Source organism: Salmo salar, chromosome ssa20 (genome assembly GCF_905237065.1).
Source record: "Salmo salar chromosome ssa20, Ssal_v3.1, whole genome shotgun sequence".
NCBI lineage: Eukaryota > Metazoa > Chordata > Actinopteri > Salmoniformes > Salmonidae > Salmo > Salmo salar.
Window position 1 is genome coordinate 25,392,358 of NC_059461.1, and position 18,558 is coordinate 25,410,915.

Below are 18,558 nucleotides of genomic sequence, written 5' to 3' on the forward strand. Positions count from 1 at the left end.
GTTTTCCATGCTTATTCAATGAACCATAAACAATTAATGAACATGCACCTGTGAAACGGTCGTTAAGACACTAACAGCTTACAGACGGTAGGCAATTAAGGTCACAGTTATGAAAACTTAGGACACTAAAGAGGCCTTTCCACTGACTCTGAAAAACACCAAAAGAAAGATGCCTAGGGTCCCTGCTCATCTGCGTGAACGTGCCTTAGGCATGCTGCAAGGAGGCATGAGGACTGCAGATGTGGCCAGGGAAATAATTTGCAATGTCCGTACTGTGACACGCCTAAAAAAGCGCTACAGGGTGACAGGACGGACAGCTGATCGTCCTCGCAGTGGCAGACCACGTGTAACAACACCTGCACAGGATCGGTACATCCGAACATCACACCTGCGGGACTGGTACAGGATGGCAACAACAACTGTCTGAGTTACACCAGGAACGCACAATCCCTCCATCAATGCTCAGACTGTCCGCAATAGGCTGAGAGAGGCTGGACTGAGGGCTTGTAGGCCTGTTGTAAGGCAGGTCCTCACCAGACATCAACGTCGCCTATGGGCACAAACCCACAGTCGCTGGACCAGACAGGACTGGCAAAATGTGCTCTTCACTGACAAGTCTAGGTTTTGTCTCACCAGGGGTGAGGGTCGGATTCGCGTTTATCATCGAAGGAATGAGCGTTACACCGAGGCCTGTACTCTGGAGCGGGATCGATTTGGACGTGGAGGGTCCGTCATGGTCTGGGGAGGTGTGTCACAGCATCATCGGACTGAGCTTGTTGTCATTGCAGGCAATCTCAACGATGTACGTTACAGGGAAGGCCTTCCTCCTCCTTCATGTGGTACCCTTCCTGCAGGCTCATCCTGACATGACTCTCCAGCATGACAATGCCACCAACCATACCGCTCATTCTGTGCATGATTTCCTGCAAGATAGGAATGTCAGTGTTCTGCCATGGCCAGAGAAGAGCCCGGATCTCAATCCCATTGAGCACGTCTGGGACCTGTTGGATCAGAGGGTGAGGGATACTGACTGATACACACCAGATACTGACTGTTACTTTTGATTTTGACCCCCCCCTTTGTTCAGGGACACATTATTCCATTTATGTTAGTCACATGTCTGTGGAACTTGCTCAGTTTATGTCTAAGTTGTTGAATCTTGTTATGTTCATACAAATACAGTATTTACACATGTTAAGTTTGCTGAAAATAAACGCGGTTGACAGTGAGAGGATGTTTCTTTTTTTGCTGAGTTTAGTTAAGTAAAGTACAGATATATCAAAAGATGACTTCAGTAGCACTTTCAAGTATTTTTGCTTAAGTACTTTTACCATTGGTCATGAACACAACCAGTCATGCTTTCATTTGAAGGTAGGTTAACCAGGTTACCTGCGCACGTTCGTCTATTCTAAAATAAGTCCAGCATCCCAACAGTACACTGAATAGAAAGGGACATCGATTACAAACACCATGAGTGTAATGGCATTCAACCTACAAAGTGGCGTGTATTTATGGATGCCAAAGGAAGCCATGCTTCTCCAAAAATGTTAATGCTAAATAAATAAACCATTTTTCATTTGTGTCTACGATTCGCAAGAGACTGAATCTATTTCACAAGAGAAAGCATCCGAGCAAGGCAAACAGCGCCCATTTGTCTTAGTGTCTGAAGCTCATGTATCCGATGCTGTTTGCCCAAAAAGAATATGACATGTCACTCCTTGGACACGCCACTGACAACTGATGCTTCTACAACTTGATTGGAGTCCACCTGTGGTAAATTAAATTGATTGGACAGGATTTGGGAAGGCACACACCTGTCTATATAACGTCCCACAGTTGACAGTGCATGTCAAAGTAAAAACCAAGTCATGAGGTCGAAGGAATTGTCTGAAGTTTGGAACCACCAAGACTCTTCCTAGAGCTGGCCGCCGGGCCAAACTGAGCAATCGGGTGAGAAGGGCCTTGGTTAGGGATGTGACCAAGAACCCAATGGTCACTCTGACAGAGCTCCAGAATTTCTCTATGGAGATGGGAGAACCTTCCAGAAGGACAACCATCTCTGCCGCACTCCACTAATCAGGCCTTTATGGTAGAATGGCCAGACGGAAGTCCCTCCTCAGTAAAAGGCACAAGACAGCCCGCTTGGAGTTTGCCAAAAGGCACTTAAAGGACTCTCAGACCATGAGAAATAAGATTCTCTGGTCTGATGAAACCAAGATTGAACTCTTTATCCTGAATGCCAAGTGTCACGTCTGGAGGAAACCTGGCACCATCCCTACAGTGAAGCATGGTGGTGGCAGCATCATCTGTGGGGATGTTTTTCAGCAGTAGGGACTGGGAGACTAGTCAGGATCAAGGGAAAGATGAACGGAGCAAAGTACAAGAGATCCTTGATGAAAACCTGCTCCAGAGCGCTCAGGGCCACAGACTGGGGTGAAGGTTCACCTTTCAACAGGACAACGACCCTAAGCACACAGCCTAGACAACGCAGGAGTGGCTTTGGGACAAGTCTCTGAATGTCCTTGAGTGGCCCAGCCAAAGTCCAGACTTGAACCCAATCAAACATCTCTGGAGAGGCCTGAAAATAGCTGTGCAGCGACGTTCCCCATCCAACTTGACAGATCTTGAGAGGATCTGCAGAGAAGAATGGGAGAAACTCCCCAAATGCAGGTGTGGCAAGCTTGTAGCGTCACTCAAGAAGACTTGAGGCTGTAATCACTGCCAAAGGTGCTTCAACAAAGTACTGAGTAAAGGGTCTGAATACTTATGTAAATTAATATTTCTGTTTTTATTTTTAATACTTTGTCATTATGGGGTATTGTGTATAAATTGATGAGGGGAAAAAACAATTTCAATAGTTTTAGAATATGGCTGTAACATAGCAAAATGAGGAAAAAGTCAAGGGGTCTGAATACTTTCCGAATGCACTGTAAATTCCATTACATCCACCAATTCTCCCTGCAGCCAGTAAAGCAGTTACTGCATCAGCAATGGATTGATCCTACAGGCATGCCCTTGACCAAGGCACCTAAACTAAACTAAACTGCTGCATCAATTTTTTTATTTCACCTTTATTTTTATTTAACCAGTTAGGCTAGTTGAGAACAAGTTCTCATTTACAACTGCAACCTGGCCAAGATAAAGCAAAGCAGTGCGACACAAACAACAACACAGAGTTACACAAGGAATAAACAAACATACAGTCAATAACACAATAGAAATAAAGTCGATATACAGTGTGTGCAAATGAGGTAAGATAAGGGAGTTAAGACAATAAATAGGCCATAGTGGCGAAATAATTACAATTTAACAATTAAACACTGGAGTGATAGATGTGCAGAAGATGAATGTGCAAGTAGAGATACTGGGGTGCAAAGGAGCAAAAAAAGAAATAACAATATGGGGATGAGGTCATTGGATGGGCTATTTACAGATGGGCTATGTACAGGTGCAGTGATCTGTGAGCTGCTCTGACAGCTGGTGCTGTCAGAGCAGTGAGAGAGATATGAGTCTCCAGCTTTAGTGATTTTTGAAATTTGTTCCAGTCATTGGCAACAGAGACCTGGAAGGAAAGGCTGCCAAAGGAAGAATTTACTTTGGGGGTGACCAGTGAAATACACCTGCTGGAGCGCGTGCTATGGGTGGGTTTTGCTATGGTGACCAGTGAGCTGAGATAAGGCAGGGCTTTACCTAGCAAAGACTTATAGATGACCTGGAGCCAGTGGGTTTGGCGAGTAGAGTAGAGTGTTGGAGGCTATTTTGTAAATGACATCGCCGAAGTCAAGGATCGGTAGGATAGTCAGTTTTACAAGGGATGATCCATGGAAGCCATAAGTAAATATGGCTGATGTTTCTTATCGTCATTAATTACCATTACCATTATGTTCTGTTTGTATTCCTCTGACCATTTGAAATACGATCTTAATTCAAACATAAATCAAAATGTTTATCCAAGATAAATCCTAATCAGATGCTGGTTGTCATTTCCTAGGAACAATTTCCTAATTGGCAATGGATTATGTAAACATTGTTTTGTTTTGGAGCACAAAAAGGCAAGGGTCTGTACTGTCCTCACCACAATGAATCAGAGAAATGGAAATGACATTGTCATTGTGAAAGATACACACTGAGTCAGTAAAAGGCATTCGGAAACTGCTATTTCAGAACTGGCCATAGAAGGAACTACGATGACAAATGGCAAATGGCGGATGGCATTCCAGGCATTTTCTTGATTGTTCTCCCTCAATGTACTAGCTGGCGTGAGTTGTGTCAAGATAACAATCTATTATTTTTGGTGTTGGCGTACTAGACCTTTTCAGCTGGGGGTGTCTTGACTTGCAGTCTACACTTGTTAGTGAGACTTTTACCGCAAATTGTGTTAGAGTTTGTAAACAAACAACATAATGCACTTGTCCAGGTAAGAAACCTGTCAACTTTCCTCAGTAATGAGAAGTGATGGTATATGTGACAAAGTGTGAAACAATTATGTGTGACAAAGGGTGACAAACAATACGAATGTGTTTGTATGTTTTATATGCAATTCCAATACCATCTGTAACAGTATATGGAACAACTCAAAAAGGTCTGTACAGCATGCAAGTATCAGTGATTCAGAGAATCATGGGTTAAATCATTTAAAGGCCACAGAATGAAAAGGTAGATGTCTATCTCTATATGGCCAGCAGTGAACAAGTCTGTCAAGTCATGGGCATTATCAGTTGATGGCAACAAAGTCATGGGTTAACCTACAGTAAAGTCATGGGTTAACCTACAGTTAAGTCATGGGTTAACCTACAGTAAAGTCATGTAACCTGCGGCAAGGCTAAAAGGTAACACCTTGATCTTAATGAGTGAAACCTTACCTCATACAAGAAATTGAATGGTGGTGGTAGGAGTATCTTTGAGTGTTGAGGGTTTTGTCCTGCATGAGTGGCCCGTGTGGTAGTGAGCAGAGTGCCCCCAAACCCCTCCCCCGACTAGCAGTGTCTCAGCAGGCACACTTCACAGCACCTCCACAGCTAGGGTGACCGGCACTCTGGGTTACAGACACGAGAGAGAGAGAGAGAGAGAGAGAGAGAGAGAGAGAGAGAGAGAGAGAGAGAGAGAGAGAGAGAGAGAGAGAGAGAGAGAGAGAGAGAGAGAGAGAGAGAGAGAGAGAGAGAGAGAGAGAGAGAGAGAGAGAGAGAGAGAGAGAGAGAGAGAGAGAATTAGACCAAACCAAATCATGAGACAAAAACTGGAATGCTATTTGGACCTAAACAGAGTGTATACAGTGGCAGAATACCTGACCACTGTGACTGACCCAAATTTAAGGAAAACTGTCTATGTACAGACTCAGTGAGCATAGCCTTGCTATTGAGAAAGGTCCGTAGGCAGACCTGGCTCTCAATAGAAGACAGGCTATGTGCACACTGCCCACAAAATGAGGTAGAAACTGAGCTGCACTTCCTGACCTCCTGCCAAATGTATAAACATATTAGAGACACATATTCCCTCAGATTACACAGATCCACAAAGAATTCGAAAACAAACCCAATTTTGATAAATTCACATATCTACTGCGTGAAACACCAGTTTGCCATCACAGCAGCAAGATTTGTGATCTGTTGCCACACGAAAAGAGCAACCAGTGAAGAACAAACACTATTTATTTATATTTATTTTCATTATTTGCACATTGTTACAACACTGTATATAGACATCATTTTATTATTTTGGAACTTCTGTGAGTGTAATGTTTACTGTTCATTTTTATTGTGTATTTCACTTTTGTTTATATCTACTTCACTTGCTTTGGCAATGTTAACATATGTTTTCCATGCCAATAAAGCTCTTGAATTGAATTGTGAATTGAGAGAGAGAGAGAGAGAGAGCGAGAGAGAGAGAGAGAGAGAGAGAGAGAGAGAGAGAGAGAGAGAGAGAGAGCAGGGTAGAGAGAGAGCAGGGGAGTGAGTGAGAGAGAGAGCAGGGGAGTGAGTGAGAGAAAGAAAGAAAGAGAGAGCGAGAGCAGGGTAGAGAGAGAGAGCGAGCGAGATCAGGGTAGAGAGAGAGGTAGGGAGTGATATACAGCCAAAGAGGGAGGGCAGCCACTTGGTGCACTCTTGTGGTTCTTGCAGGAGCGTCACAGCTGCTTGCTCTCTGACAGTGTGGCATCGCTCTCATATAACACACAGCGAAAAGCGCTCCAGACAAACATTACACTATGTATGATTGGACTTCTTTCAGAGGAATATGGGTTTGCCTCCTTTTTAAAAACTTTTTCTTAACTTCGTGAATTTGTCATTTTTTCACTATCCTCTCCAGGGATGTATAAAACCAAGACAAAATTAGCAAAAACTGATTGTTTTCAGGGTTTTAATTTGGACACTTTGGATGCATTGCATTGACAAGACAACATGTTGTCACCGACAGAGGAACTTCTCACCAGCCTTTTTTTGGTGTTTGGAGACATAGGAGATAGACATACATGTTTGGATTTTCTGGACACTTACCAGTGATACATGAAAGCTGTGAAACATGTCAGCGGGAGATTTACATTTGCTTGGAATGAACAAAAACGCGAGGGTGTGACATAGCGAGACCAAATTGTTGTGTGTTTGACTTTAAAAATGCTATTACAAAATGTTGTTTTTTACTCTTAATGCATGAAAAATCCATTTTACCTTTGTGTATGTCTTTGCTTATGAAGATGGATTTTAACTTGAGTAGCATAGTGCTCTACGCGGTCAACACCACTGTGAACCCCTTTCACAACAATACAGGACCCTACCATCCTGCAGCGGGACCCTGGAGTTTACTATTGCTGGTGATCATCATCATGACCATCGTGGTGGGCAACCTGCTGGTCATCATCGCTATAGCACGCACATCCCAGTTACAGACTATGACTAACATCTTCATCATGTCCCTGGCCTGTGCTGACCTCATCATGGGGGTCCTGGTGGTCCCTCTGGGGGCCACCATCGTGGTGACGGGGAACTGGCAGCTGAGTGACATCTCCTGTGAGCTCTGGACCTCCGTAGATGTGCTCTGTGTCACGGCCAGCATCGAGACTCTTTGCGTGATTGCAGTGGACCGCTATATTGCTATTACAAGGCCCCTCAGGCACAAGGTTCTGCTCAATAAGTGGCGCGCCCGACTAATAGTGTGTGTGGTGTGGATTGTGTCTGCTCTGATCTCTTTTGTGCCCATCATGAACCAGCTTTGGCGGGCAGAAGGTGACCCGGAGGCCATGGCGTGCTATCAGGACCCTGCCTGCTGTGACTTTATGACCAACAGCACTTTTGCCATTATATCCTCTGTAGTGTCATTCTACATCCCTTTGCTCATAATGATATTTGTCTATGTCAAAGTCTTCCTCATAGCTACACGACAGGTACAGCTCATAGACAAGACCCGGCTGCGCTTCCAGAGTGAATGGCCAGCGCCGACGACGACACAGCTGAGCAACCACAATTGCAACATTTTGCCCTTGGGCCATGGTGGCAGCAGCAGCTGCACCAGCTCAGCTCGCAAGAGGAGCTCCAGGCGAAGACCCTCACGGCTAACCGTTGTCAAGGAGCACAAGGCCCTCAAGACCTTGGGCATTATCATGGGCACCTTCACCCTCTGCTGGCTGCCTTTCTTTGTGGCTAACATCATCAACGTGTTTCACAGGAATGTGCCCCCGGGAGAGATCTTCCGCCTGCTCAACTGGTTGGGCTACATCAACTCTGGCCTCAACCCCATAATCTACTGCAGGAGCCCTGAGTTCCGCACTGCTTTCAAGAACCTGCTGGGCTGCCCCTGGTTTTCCACCCCACGATTAAACACCTTAGGTGTCTACAAGGAGAAGCGGACACACTGCCCCTGCTTCCTGGGTTCGCCTGAGGCAGGGGCAGCCAGCTCTTTCCAGAAGCCCCCTGCTGCTGCCAGGCCTGAGGGGGACGAGAGCCTGGCTAGCAGTCAGAGCAGCGACAAGAGTGAGGAGCCTTCCCCAGGACCCCCACACTCCAACGGCAACACACAGTTCAGTGAATTCTCCAAACCAGAAAATGAATTGTAAGTTTCCTATTGTTATCATCTAAAATTTTGCACACTACATTTTCTCATTCCATGATAAATACTTTACACAATGCATAAAAAAATGGGGAGGGGGGTCATTGTTGGATAATTATGTTTAAATTTCACAGATAACTCAAATTTGCACTTAGCATTTACACTACTCGATTTGGTAGTGATAGATTATCTTGAGAAGACACCATGGTCCATGTCTATACAAGCTTTTTGTTGTCATGCACGGCGACTAACCTAATTCTCAATCCTCTAGTATCAAAGTGAATTAAAAGAGTTAACTGACATATATTTCACTTAAGTTTTACAGAGAAAATCCCTTTAGAAGTGAATTGAAAGATGACAGTTTTATGACAAAATATACAAGCATACTGTAAACCAAAGCAAGCACTGAACTTAAAGTTCAGCTTGTAAAATAAGGACCGACCAAATACAATGGGAACAAAATAAAATCAACAGAAGTACCAGAATTAACATTCCGTAGATGTATAAATGTTTTACTTCAGCTTCAAAAAATGTTACTCCTAATTGTATTTACAAGTCTAGGCTAATTGATATCTGCTCTTTTCCCTTCATAACGTTGAAATACACTACCATAGGTTGATTAAGCAATTTATGTGTGTGTGTGTGTGTGTGTGTCATTTGTCAACCATTCAATACATCTCTGAATGGAAAATAATAATGAAACAATGCTAAGACATCAGGAGGGGAGTGTACTGCTGCAATCCAGAGGGCATGTTTAGGATCATATCTGTAGTTTAGCGGTATTCCTTTGGGAGAGGGGATACATTTGGTAAATCAAACAATCTCTTTGAATCCTTCACTCACAGGTTTCATAGAGCTCACTGGGCATGCATGTTCAATATATTTGGATATGTTCTGAATACACCAAGGTGCTGGAACAATGTAGGCCTAACAATGAATGTACTCAATGCTTACATACTGAAAGATTAGCTGAATATTACAACATTATAACGCAATGTGAAATGTAATATGCAAATGTTCATTGTGTAGATCCATATCAAAGTAATTAATTTCAAGACTGTAGATTAACTTATAATTGCTGCTACCGTATTATGTTACCTGTAATCCATCTTTGAATGCGGCACATGTCAACATTATACAAATTAATAACAGATTTCCAAGGGTTCTCTAAAAAACAAATCATTTCAAATCCCCATCTGTAATTTAGTGCTCTGTAGCTGTTTACTCTACTATACCCTTAACCACCTCCTCTTGCTGTGTCTTGGAACCTTTAATACCAATTAATTATCCATTTAGAACATAAAGGTTGATAAAATCTTCAAATTAATATAGCTTTTTTTATGACAAAAAATATGCATTATAGTAAAGTACTGTACGTCAAAACTAAACCCAATTAAAAGTCTCCAAAAGTGTGAATGTCTGATGCAGAGAAATATGAGCTGATGAACGTTTAGCTGTTATAGAGGAGCTTCCCAATAGAGTGAGTTGAATGGTGTTTATGCCTCTGCTAGGGCCCCTCTGCAGCCTGTCCAACACCCGCCCACCACTGATAACCCTTTATCACTGAGCCACAAGACTTCCGCTCACCGGGAGAGGCTGTTTACAAGACAAATAGCCATTGGGAGCACACATTAGAGCATAGTTTATGGTTGGACTGCTAAACATGTGTCTTACTAAACCAATCCAATTTGCAGAGAGTCACTTATACTATACAGATGCTGGGATCAGGTTACCTTTTTAATGACTACCAATTTAATCCATAACAAGTGCCTTCACTCACTTCTGACTTCTCACTGCATCAGTTTACAGTTGAAGGGTAGTAGGCTGTGTTATCTATGCTGATCTTGTTCAGTGGGTTTCAGGGGCAGTTAGGAATCGTTATGAGTGCACATTCTTCTCACACATGCAAATACTGGATCTAAAGATTACTTTAAAAGCTATATAGCTGACAACAGTCTAGTAATATGAATAGGCCAGTGACATGCAATATATATATATATTATCTAAACAGTTCATTTGCATTGTCACAATTGTTTCTGAAATGTTGCAATCTCTGAGCTCTTTAACAGATGCAATCAATTGGGCAGTAACATAGGAACCATTTAAGAGCATATAAAAGTTTTCCTTAAAAGCAGCATAGCCCGTCCAGTAATTCAGCCTGAGTAAGAAGGCTATAGCTCACTGTACTACAGTGAGATCATTAGGTGTATCAGGAAAACCGGGCCATGGCTTTGACAGTCTATTGAATGTGAGTGATAATGTGTGAACTCCCTATTAGCCCCGGCAGGCAGGGGGGATAGGCTAGGACACAGCATGAATCAGGGACCTATGTCTGCTGCAGGTGGTGATCAGCCACGGCTTAGAGCTTGGTGAGAGCATTGTTGTCCTATGGTAATTTAGCATAAATCCTTCCCACAATGTTCTGGGAGTTGTGCAGGATACCCAGCTAGCACATAACATTCTGAGAACCATATGTTTCTTAGGTGGGAATTTCAGTTCTTCAGCATAACATTTTCTATAGGTTTCCTCATGGTTCTATTTAAAGTCATGTTCCCAGAACATTAAGAAAACTTTCCATAAAAACCACTAGAAAACATTAATAACATTCAAAGAACTTTCTAAGAATGATATTTTAAAACATATACATTCTGTTCTCACCATCAACAAAACTCTCTCTATCCTCTATCTTGTTAAGTGTGTTCAGGTGTGTTGGCCGCACCCACTAATTGGCCACACTCTTAATGAGTGCTTGTTTCCTTTGAAATAGGGTCTGTTTGAATCAAAGTGAAAAATAGAGGACTCATCATAGATATAACCTGTTTTAGCATGGACATTGCCATTTCTATTAGACATTGCCATCATCCACCATTTTAAAGCAGTTAAGTGGTTGGGGATTCCTATGGGTTTTAGCCTCAATGGCACTGCCCATGCCATCAAAGACGCTATAATGGCACAGATATAAAGATGAGTCCTCTATCTATCTCTGTGGTTTGACTAGACTAAAATAAACAGCTTTGTATGAGTTTAAAAAATATGGCATACTAGCTCCATCCTGGTGGCGTAGTGGACTAATAACATGATTTTTGAATGACTACCTCATCTCTGTACCCCACATATACAATTATCTCTAAGGTCCATCAGTTGAGCAGTGAATTTCAAACACAGATTCAACCACAAAGACCAGGGAGGTTTCCAATGCCTCACAAAGAAGGGCACCTCTTGGTAGATGGGTAAAAATAGAACAAGCAGACAATGAATATCCCTTTGAGCATGGTGAAGTTATTAATTACACTTTGGAAGGTATATAAATACACACAGTCACTACAAAGATACAGGTATCCTTCCGAACTCAGTTGCCAGAAAAGAAGGAAACCGCTCAGGAATTTCATCATGAAGCCAATGGTGATTTAAAACAGTTACAGACTTTAATGGCTGTGATTAGCTGTGATAGGAGAAAACTGAGGATGGATTAACAACATTGTATTTACTCCACAATACTAACCTAAATGACAAAGTGAAAAGAAGGAAGCCTGTACAAAATAAAAATATTCAAAACATGCATCCTGTTTGCAAGATGGCACTAAAGCAATACTGCAAAAAATTTGGAGAAGCAATTAACTTTTTGTCCTGAATACAAAGTGTTATGTTTGTGGCAAATCCAACACAACACATTTCTAAGTATCACTCTCCATATTTTCAAGCATGGTGGTGGCTGCATCATGTTATGGGTAGGCTTGTAATCGTTAAGGACTGTGGATTTTTTCAGGATAAAACATTTACGGAACGGAGCTAAGCACAGGCAACATCTTAGATGAAAACCTGGTTCAGTCTGCTTTCCACCAGACACTGGGAGATGAATTCACCTTTCAGCAGGACAATAACCTAAAACACAAGGCCAAATCTACACTGGAGTTGCTTACCAAGAAGACAGTGAATGAGTGGCTGAGTTACAGTTTTGACTTAAATCTACTTGAAAATCTATGGAAAGACCCAAAAATGGTTGTCTAGCAATGATTAACAACTCATTTGACAGAGCTTGAAGAATTTAGAAAATAATAAATAGGCACAATTTGCACAATCAAGGTGTGAAAGCTTTTAGAGACTTACCCAGAAAGACTTACAGCTGTAATAGCGAACAAAGGTGTTTCTACAAAGTATTGACTTAGGGGTGTGAATACTTATGTAAATTAGATGTTGTTGTATTTAATTTCCAATACATTTTCAAAATGTTCTAAAAACATGTTTTCACTATTATGGGGAATTGAGTGTAGAGAGTGAGAATTTATTTTTTCTCCCATTTTGAATTCAGGTGGTAAAACAACAAAATGTAGAATAAGTCAAGGGGTATGAATACTTTCTGATGGCACTGTATGTTGGAATCTCACTGATGCCACACCACAATAAAAAATGAATGTGTTTGCATGATTAATGCCTATGAAAAAGAATTTCAATGTGTCTTATCTGTGCTTGGAGTTCAAAACAGTTAACCCAAACTAAGCTAGCAGTGTTATTAAAGGTATTATTGAAACATATGTTCTCAGAACGTTATTTAATTACCTTCAAATTACCTATAATTTCTGTTCTCAGAACATCAATAAAGCCTCCCAGGAAAACTTTCAGGGAACCATAGTAAAACATTCTCAGAACCTCCCTGCAACCTAAAAATCTATGTTCCCAGAACAGGCGAAATGTTCACTTCCGTTCTCAGAAGATTTAAAAAACGATCAATTTTAACAGTCAGGAAACGTATGGCTTCATTCCCAGAACCAATGGGAAACTTAAAACTTATGTTCCCACAACTTCCAACGAAATAAATGTGCTAGCAGGGTAATGACTATTGTTATATGTAGTCTTATGACTATTTGTTCATGACAAAATGCCCTAAATAGGGAATGGAGCTTTGTACAAATTACTGCTAATTCATTGTTCCAAACAAAGTCGATGCCACATGGGAAATACATGGGGGTAGTTAGATGTCCACATAATCTTGACCATGCAGTGTATTTTATAAATTATACATATCACAAATATCAAAGCTATCCTTCATTAAGAAATACATGGAATGTGACATCTTTAACTAAACCCTGTGTAATTTGTTCATTCTATACAGTAGTTTTTTTTTACTAGCATGCATAGCAGCAAAATAATCAAATTACTGTAGCTAATGTCCTCAGAGTTTCTCATATCAAACTGTTTTTAGATCTAAAGAGGAACAGCTGCTACTGTTTTAGTCCTCATGATGCGGCAGCACTACAGCATCTTGTAATAGTTATCACATACTCATTCTCTTTCATAAGCAGTGGTATGCTCTGCAGTGGTCTTCTCGGTATGGGTCAGGGGAAATGTGATAAGACTGTAATGCAAGGGAAAACAGTAAATGATTGAAGAACACAACTTGTTCTGTGCCAATTTTTAAGAATGTATTTTTTTTCAGAGAAAACTCAAGATTTATTTTTTTGGTCAACACTTCACTTAACATATAGATTATTAAAAATGTTCCACTCTTCGAAGCAAAATGCCAGGATTTGCTTTGACGTAGATTTGAGAAAAGGCTTTGTCTTCAAATTAATAGAAATTCAACTAAATATCATTCTAATTTAAAATGTGCCCTAATACTGTTTGGTTATACAAGTCCAACACAATCAAGATTGCAGGTTCAACCTCTAGAGCACTATTTCATTATCTTCAATTGAGCCATTCAGCAAAGAGTGAATGCCTGTTTTGTTAACAATTCAGACAGACTGAGATGGAACAGGACAATTCCTCCATGGGACAAAAAGACTGTATAATAGAGAGAAGCCCTTATCACAAAAAATAACATGTGATCATCATATTAATTAAGCATCAATAATGGCAGAGCCTCTATAAAAGCATGATAGAAGATAGGTTTGTTTTACAATGGCTTTGTAATCATTAGCTCAGTGGTACTAACCTTTGTGTTTGCCCTGGCATATTACCAACGGACAGAGTCATGCAGCTTTCAGTGGAATAGCTTTGTGGGACATGCCTGGAACAGTAATGCCCATCTGATGACTGATGGACTAAACTCTCTTTCTGTATGCTACCAAGCAACTGAGACTGAGGCATGATCTCACCCCTTGGGGTGATCCAGGGCCAAATGCCTCGAGACATATTTATCCAAACACCATGTCCCTCAACAGAAACATGTAGTGTGTCAGACATTGTTATCAAATTCACCTCCCAAAATACAGCAAATGAAATATTCCTAGAATTCTCATCATATGGATATTACATTAAATCCACAGAAGTCCTGGGTTAAGAAGTTGCTGTGCGGCACCTATATTCAGTTCAGTAATGGACTAAGTGCAATAACACTCACGAGGTGTCACAACAATCAATGAAGGCCAACATGTTGTGGCAGTTTGAACTCAGACACAACTCTCTAATGGATATGTTCAGAGCAAATTGAATTGCACAGATTAGAGAGACACATTACACTGTATTTTCACCCTCTGAACTTGTGTTGTTGTTTCAGCTTCCACTTGTTTGGCATGGCAACTATATCAGGCAAGAAATAGCTTTGGAGAGAATCCACCAAGAGGAGAGGCAGTGGAAATATGTCCATCTGCAGCCCAGCCTAATATACTGAGGGACTCAGAGTGCATGCCACAATTGGCTTATTACTCCAAATGACTGAGTAAACATTTATACACACATTAGGTGACACCAGCACTATTTTCAACAGACATTGGCGATGTCCTGGCTTGAGTCCTAGATATAGAGCTACATGCTGAGTTTGTAATGCCACCCAGCAATGTGTAAAATCTAAATCCTTTCTCCCGGAGAGTGGAATGCAACGTTGTCTTATTATGAATAAACAGAAACATTGTACTCTGTTGTACATAATTTGTCAGTTAAACAGCATTTGTCATCATCACCAATATCAACGGTAAAAAGTCCAGTCAATATTTAGAAAGGCTAATTATTACAGTTCGTCTATGCATCTATTTCTTATAATGGTATCAATGAAATACACTGTACATACTTTTCAGTTATAGGCATGCAGGATGGCTACAGAAAATATGCGCAGCAATTAAGTTATATTTGTAAAACGAATAAATCAGGAAATTGATCTGTTGACAGATGAAAGCAAGCCTTTTCATTCTGGCACAAATAAATCACATTGTACAATCTTTAACACAATGGTCACTTTTTCAGATTACAGCAGGTGACAAGAATTGTATAAAAAAAAAATTGTCAGGATTCTATACAATTAGAAAGTGCAGCAGAAGCGACTTCCCCAGGAAATTACCTGAACTAGAGCTCTTTTCATGTACAGTCGACCATGACAGAACAAAAATGTTCCTTTTAAATATGTGAGCACTGCCATCAACTGAGCACCACATTCTATATAAGTATTTTGTTGGATTAGGAAGAGATATTACCTCAGAGAGCATGAAATTAGGAACAGGATCAGAGAAGCATGGTAATGACAATCTTCGACACTCATTGTCAATGAGAGCTGAGTATTTGATCAAATCCTACAGCATTATAGAGCATGCCTAAATGGTGTGGTTTTGGAGTTGAGTAAGTAGTTCAGTATGGGACACATCTTAAAATGGTGAGAGGAGGTTGAAGTCAATGTTTTACTGCACTGTCTGCAGCTGAATAAAGCTAAAAAAATTGGCAAGTAACTTAAATCAACTTAATCTCATTGATTGTTTCTTTCCAATTTACTGTAGTGTTCATAGTAATGCCCTGAGGCCTGGAAAGAAAAATCTATGTGTTGGAATGTTCTTAATGGTGAGGAACCATGTGCTCCATCCAGGTGGTTCTTAAGAAACTGCAAACAACTTGATTGAAATATTTTAGTGCCATCAATCATAGAAATCAACATATTTGGCACTTCCACTGTAGTAGACAGGATTACAAAATAAACCCTTTGGCCCCATACCTGCCAGAGGCAAGACCTCGATTTCTGACCACAAAGTCCACCTTCGCCTGTTGACGTGTTCTGTAAAAGAAAATACACTTAACTCAAATGATGGATGTCTCTGCCTGAGACTTTGGGATGAAGCGAAAGCCAAATTTGAACTAGGATTTAAACTACACAGGCAATTATTTCCCTCAGAAGACCAAGTGAAAGTACAGTACTTGCTTTATAAGGGCTAAGGGTACTTGAGTCATATTTCATAAAATGTTTTCATTTTTCTGTAGATTTCTCTAGCAAAGCAATGGTGGGCATTGTTTATATTTTCCTGCGTAGACATGTACTGTAAAACTGATAGGATCAGAATCTCTGGCATTTTGAAAAAAAGGTTGGTTGGATATGTTTGGGGGAAAGAGAACCCTAGAGTACATACCATGAAGTGATTGATGGGGATAGGATGGAAAGTAATCAATCAGGAGTGATGTGTTCAAAAGCTCAAACTCAAATAAGCAGTAAAACTGTTTCCCAGTTTGAAGTGAACCCAAATCCCACAATGTTCAATACATTTATGTAGGCTACACATTTCAACCTCCTCCCACCATGTCAGAGTAACCTCTCACAAAGGGCATTTGCCAAGTCAAACAAACACATAATCTCCTGATGAGACCGTTAGTTGGCCTTCATGTCTGGATTCTTTAACAGTAAAGGAGCATGTGTTTGGGATTTAATGGGAGGATGCGGTGAACAACAAGTCTGATATTGCAAATTAAATGTAAATGACAAGTGACACGATCAAATAAGATGGTTGGATCAATTTCAGGGTTGGGTCTCAATGCTTTGAATTCCATTCCATCATTTTGTAAAAAAATTATATTTTCCAAAAAGGTGATGTCTTGAATATACAGTATCAATGCAAAAATCTCTTCATCTTCCCAAGGCTGGGAAAACATTTTTTTTTATTATAGTCGATATTTCACCATTGATACAATAGCCACTTTCTGCTGTCTCTGAATTTGTCTTTAATTACAACTATTACAGTTAAATATGCTTAGTATATTTTGGCTAATATGGCATCAACATTCCTCAAAAGTAATTATCTTGCAAACCGAAATGACATTCTTAGTACTCAGTGAATCATAGGCTTTAACAAAGTCTGGAATATGACAGTGTCAGAGAATATGAAGTATGACAGGAATATGACTCAATACAGTAAGCCCAAAAACTAATTTCTCCGTATTAACTCAGTTTCACATTACAGGAATTGGACGGGTGAAAAACTGACTTTCACAACTGACTGAGCAGAGATTGGAACGGCTGAGATGAGACTGCACAAAGGAAAACCAAAGGAGATGGCAGACGAGCTGGTCCTGGTGAATATGGGCAAGGAAGATTGACTGATGTCAAAACCCTGAGAAGGAGAACTGGACTGGCAGTTTGGGTTGGCTGGTCTGGACTTTGGGAGTAGCACCAGTTTAAAGGTGCTAATCACAAGACCCGAAGACTAACTGTGTTAACACACCACCCTGCCACATGTTGGTAGGCCTGAGACTGTGAGGATAGCTCACTGTTCACTGCAATACAGCATTAAATAAATCATCATCATTAACTGACTTATCCTGGCATTGGCTACCACCAACACGCTCACAGCATACTGTGTACAATAGGATAGACTCTTCCTTGACAACCAGAAAGGATTTCAGTAGCTCTTAGGACGTGACGCAGTAATACACAGTGTGTGATGTATGGTCAAAAGAGGGGAATCAGAATACATTTTGTACATTATCTAATGCCAAATTATTTATTTATTTATTATATCTTAACTTTATCTGTAAATGCAAAACTTGTCAACTTAATACAGGAATATTATGCCATATGTCTTTACTGTCCAGTAATATCCATAGCGTAACAACAGGTTTTCTATTCAGATTTCATATCGTCAACCTCTTCACTGCCAAATCAACCTAATTAAAAACTGCAACTGAAATATAAGTGTTCTGATCAAGGACATTAACATATTATTTTAGAAATAGTGATATGTAACTAAGACATCATTTGCACTAAACATTCAATTACGAATGTAAGGCAATGACTGACAACTAATCCATGAAAACCTAAGATGATTTGGAGCATCAGCCACACTAAATTTACCAGCACACCTATCAGGTGTACTGACCCACAGACAAATTACATCCTCATGGTGCTTCGTACACACAGCAGAACAATCTGCATCACTGATTGCAGACATTGCATTGACCCATAAGATCTACTAACACTTCCTTGCATCTCGTGCAGCATATTTGCTCATAACTTATTTATTGTGTGTCATTGTTGATGCTATAGAATGTCATACGAGTACAAAAATGTGTTCATTTTTTATTTTTACAGCAGTGAAGCAGTGAATGAGTGTGATGTAATTTCCAAAGTGAACATTAATTCAATATTGGTATGAACTAAGTCATTATGAATTCTGACAATTGGTACCTCTACAAACCTTTCACTAAACATATGACTGTACAACTGAAGTAAATGACAAGGTTTCCATGATCCTTCTCACTTTTATCAATGTGTGAAAGAGAGGGAGCAGAGAGAGAGACAGAAACAGAGAAAGAAAGAGAGTGAGTCAGTGAGTG

At 40.5% G+C, this 18,558-nt stretch overlaps 1 protein-coding gene across 2 annotated transcripts; it reads left to right on the top strand.

The window, feature by feature from the left end:
• Positions 1-6,069: 6,069 nt before the first annotated feature.
• Positions 6,070-18,472, top strand: adb4c (Beta-4C adrenergic receptor). 2 transcript variants are annotated; one of them, XM_014160049.2, is made up of 2 exons: positions 6,070-8,040; positions 17,174-18,472. In XM_014160049.2, the coding sequence occupies exons 1-2, from the start codon at positions 6,641-6,643 to the stop codon at positions 17,199-17,201; spliced, it is 1,428 nt and encodes a 475-aa protein (XP_014015524.1). In that variant the 5' UTR covers positions 6,070-6,640; the 3' UTR covers positions 17,202-18,472. The 2 variants fall into 2 exon arrangements, with proteins under 2 accessions (XP_014015524.1, NP_001133926.1); NM_001140454.1 differs by having other exon boundaries at positions 6,159-8,040; positions 17,187-17,799.
• The last annotated feature ends 86 nt before the right edge of the window (positions 18,473-18,558 follow it).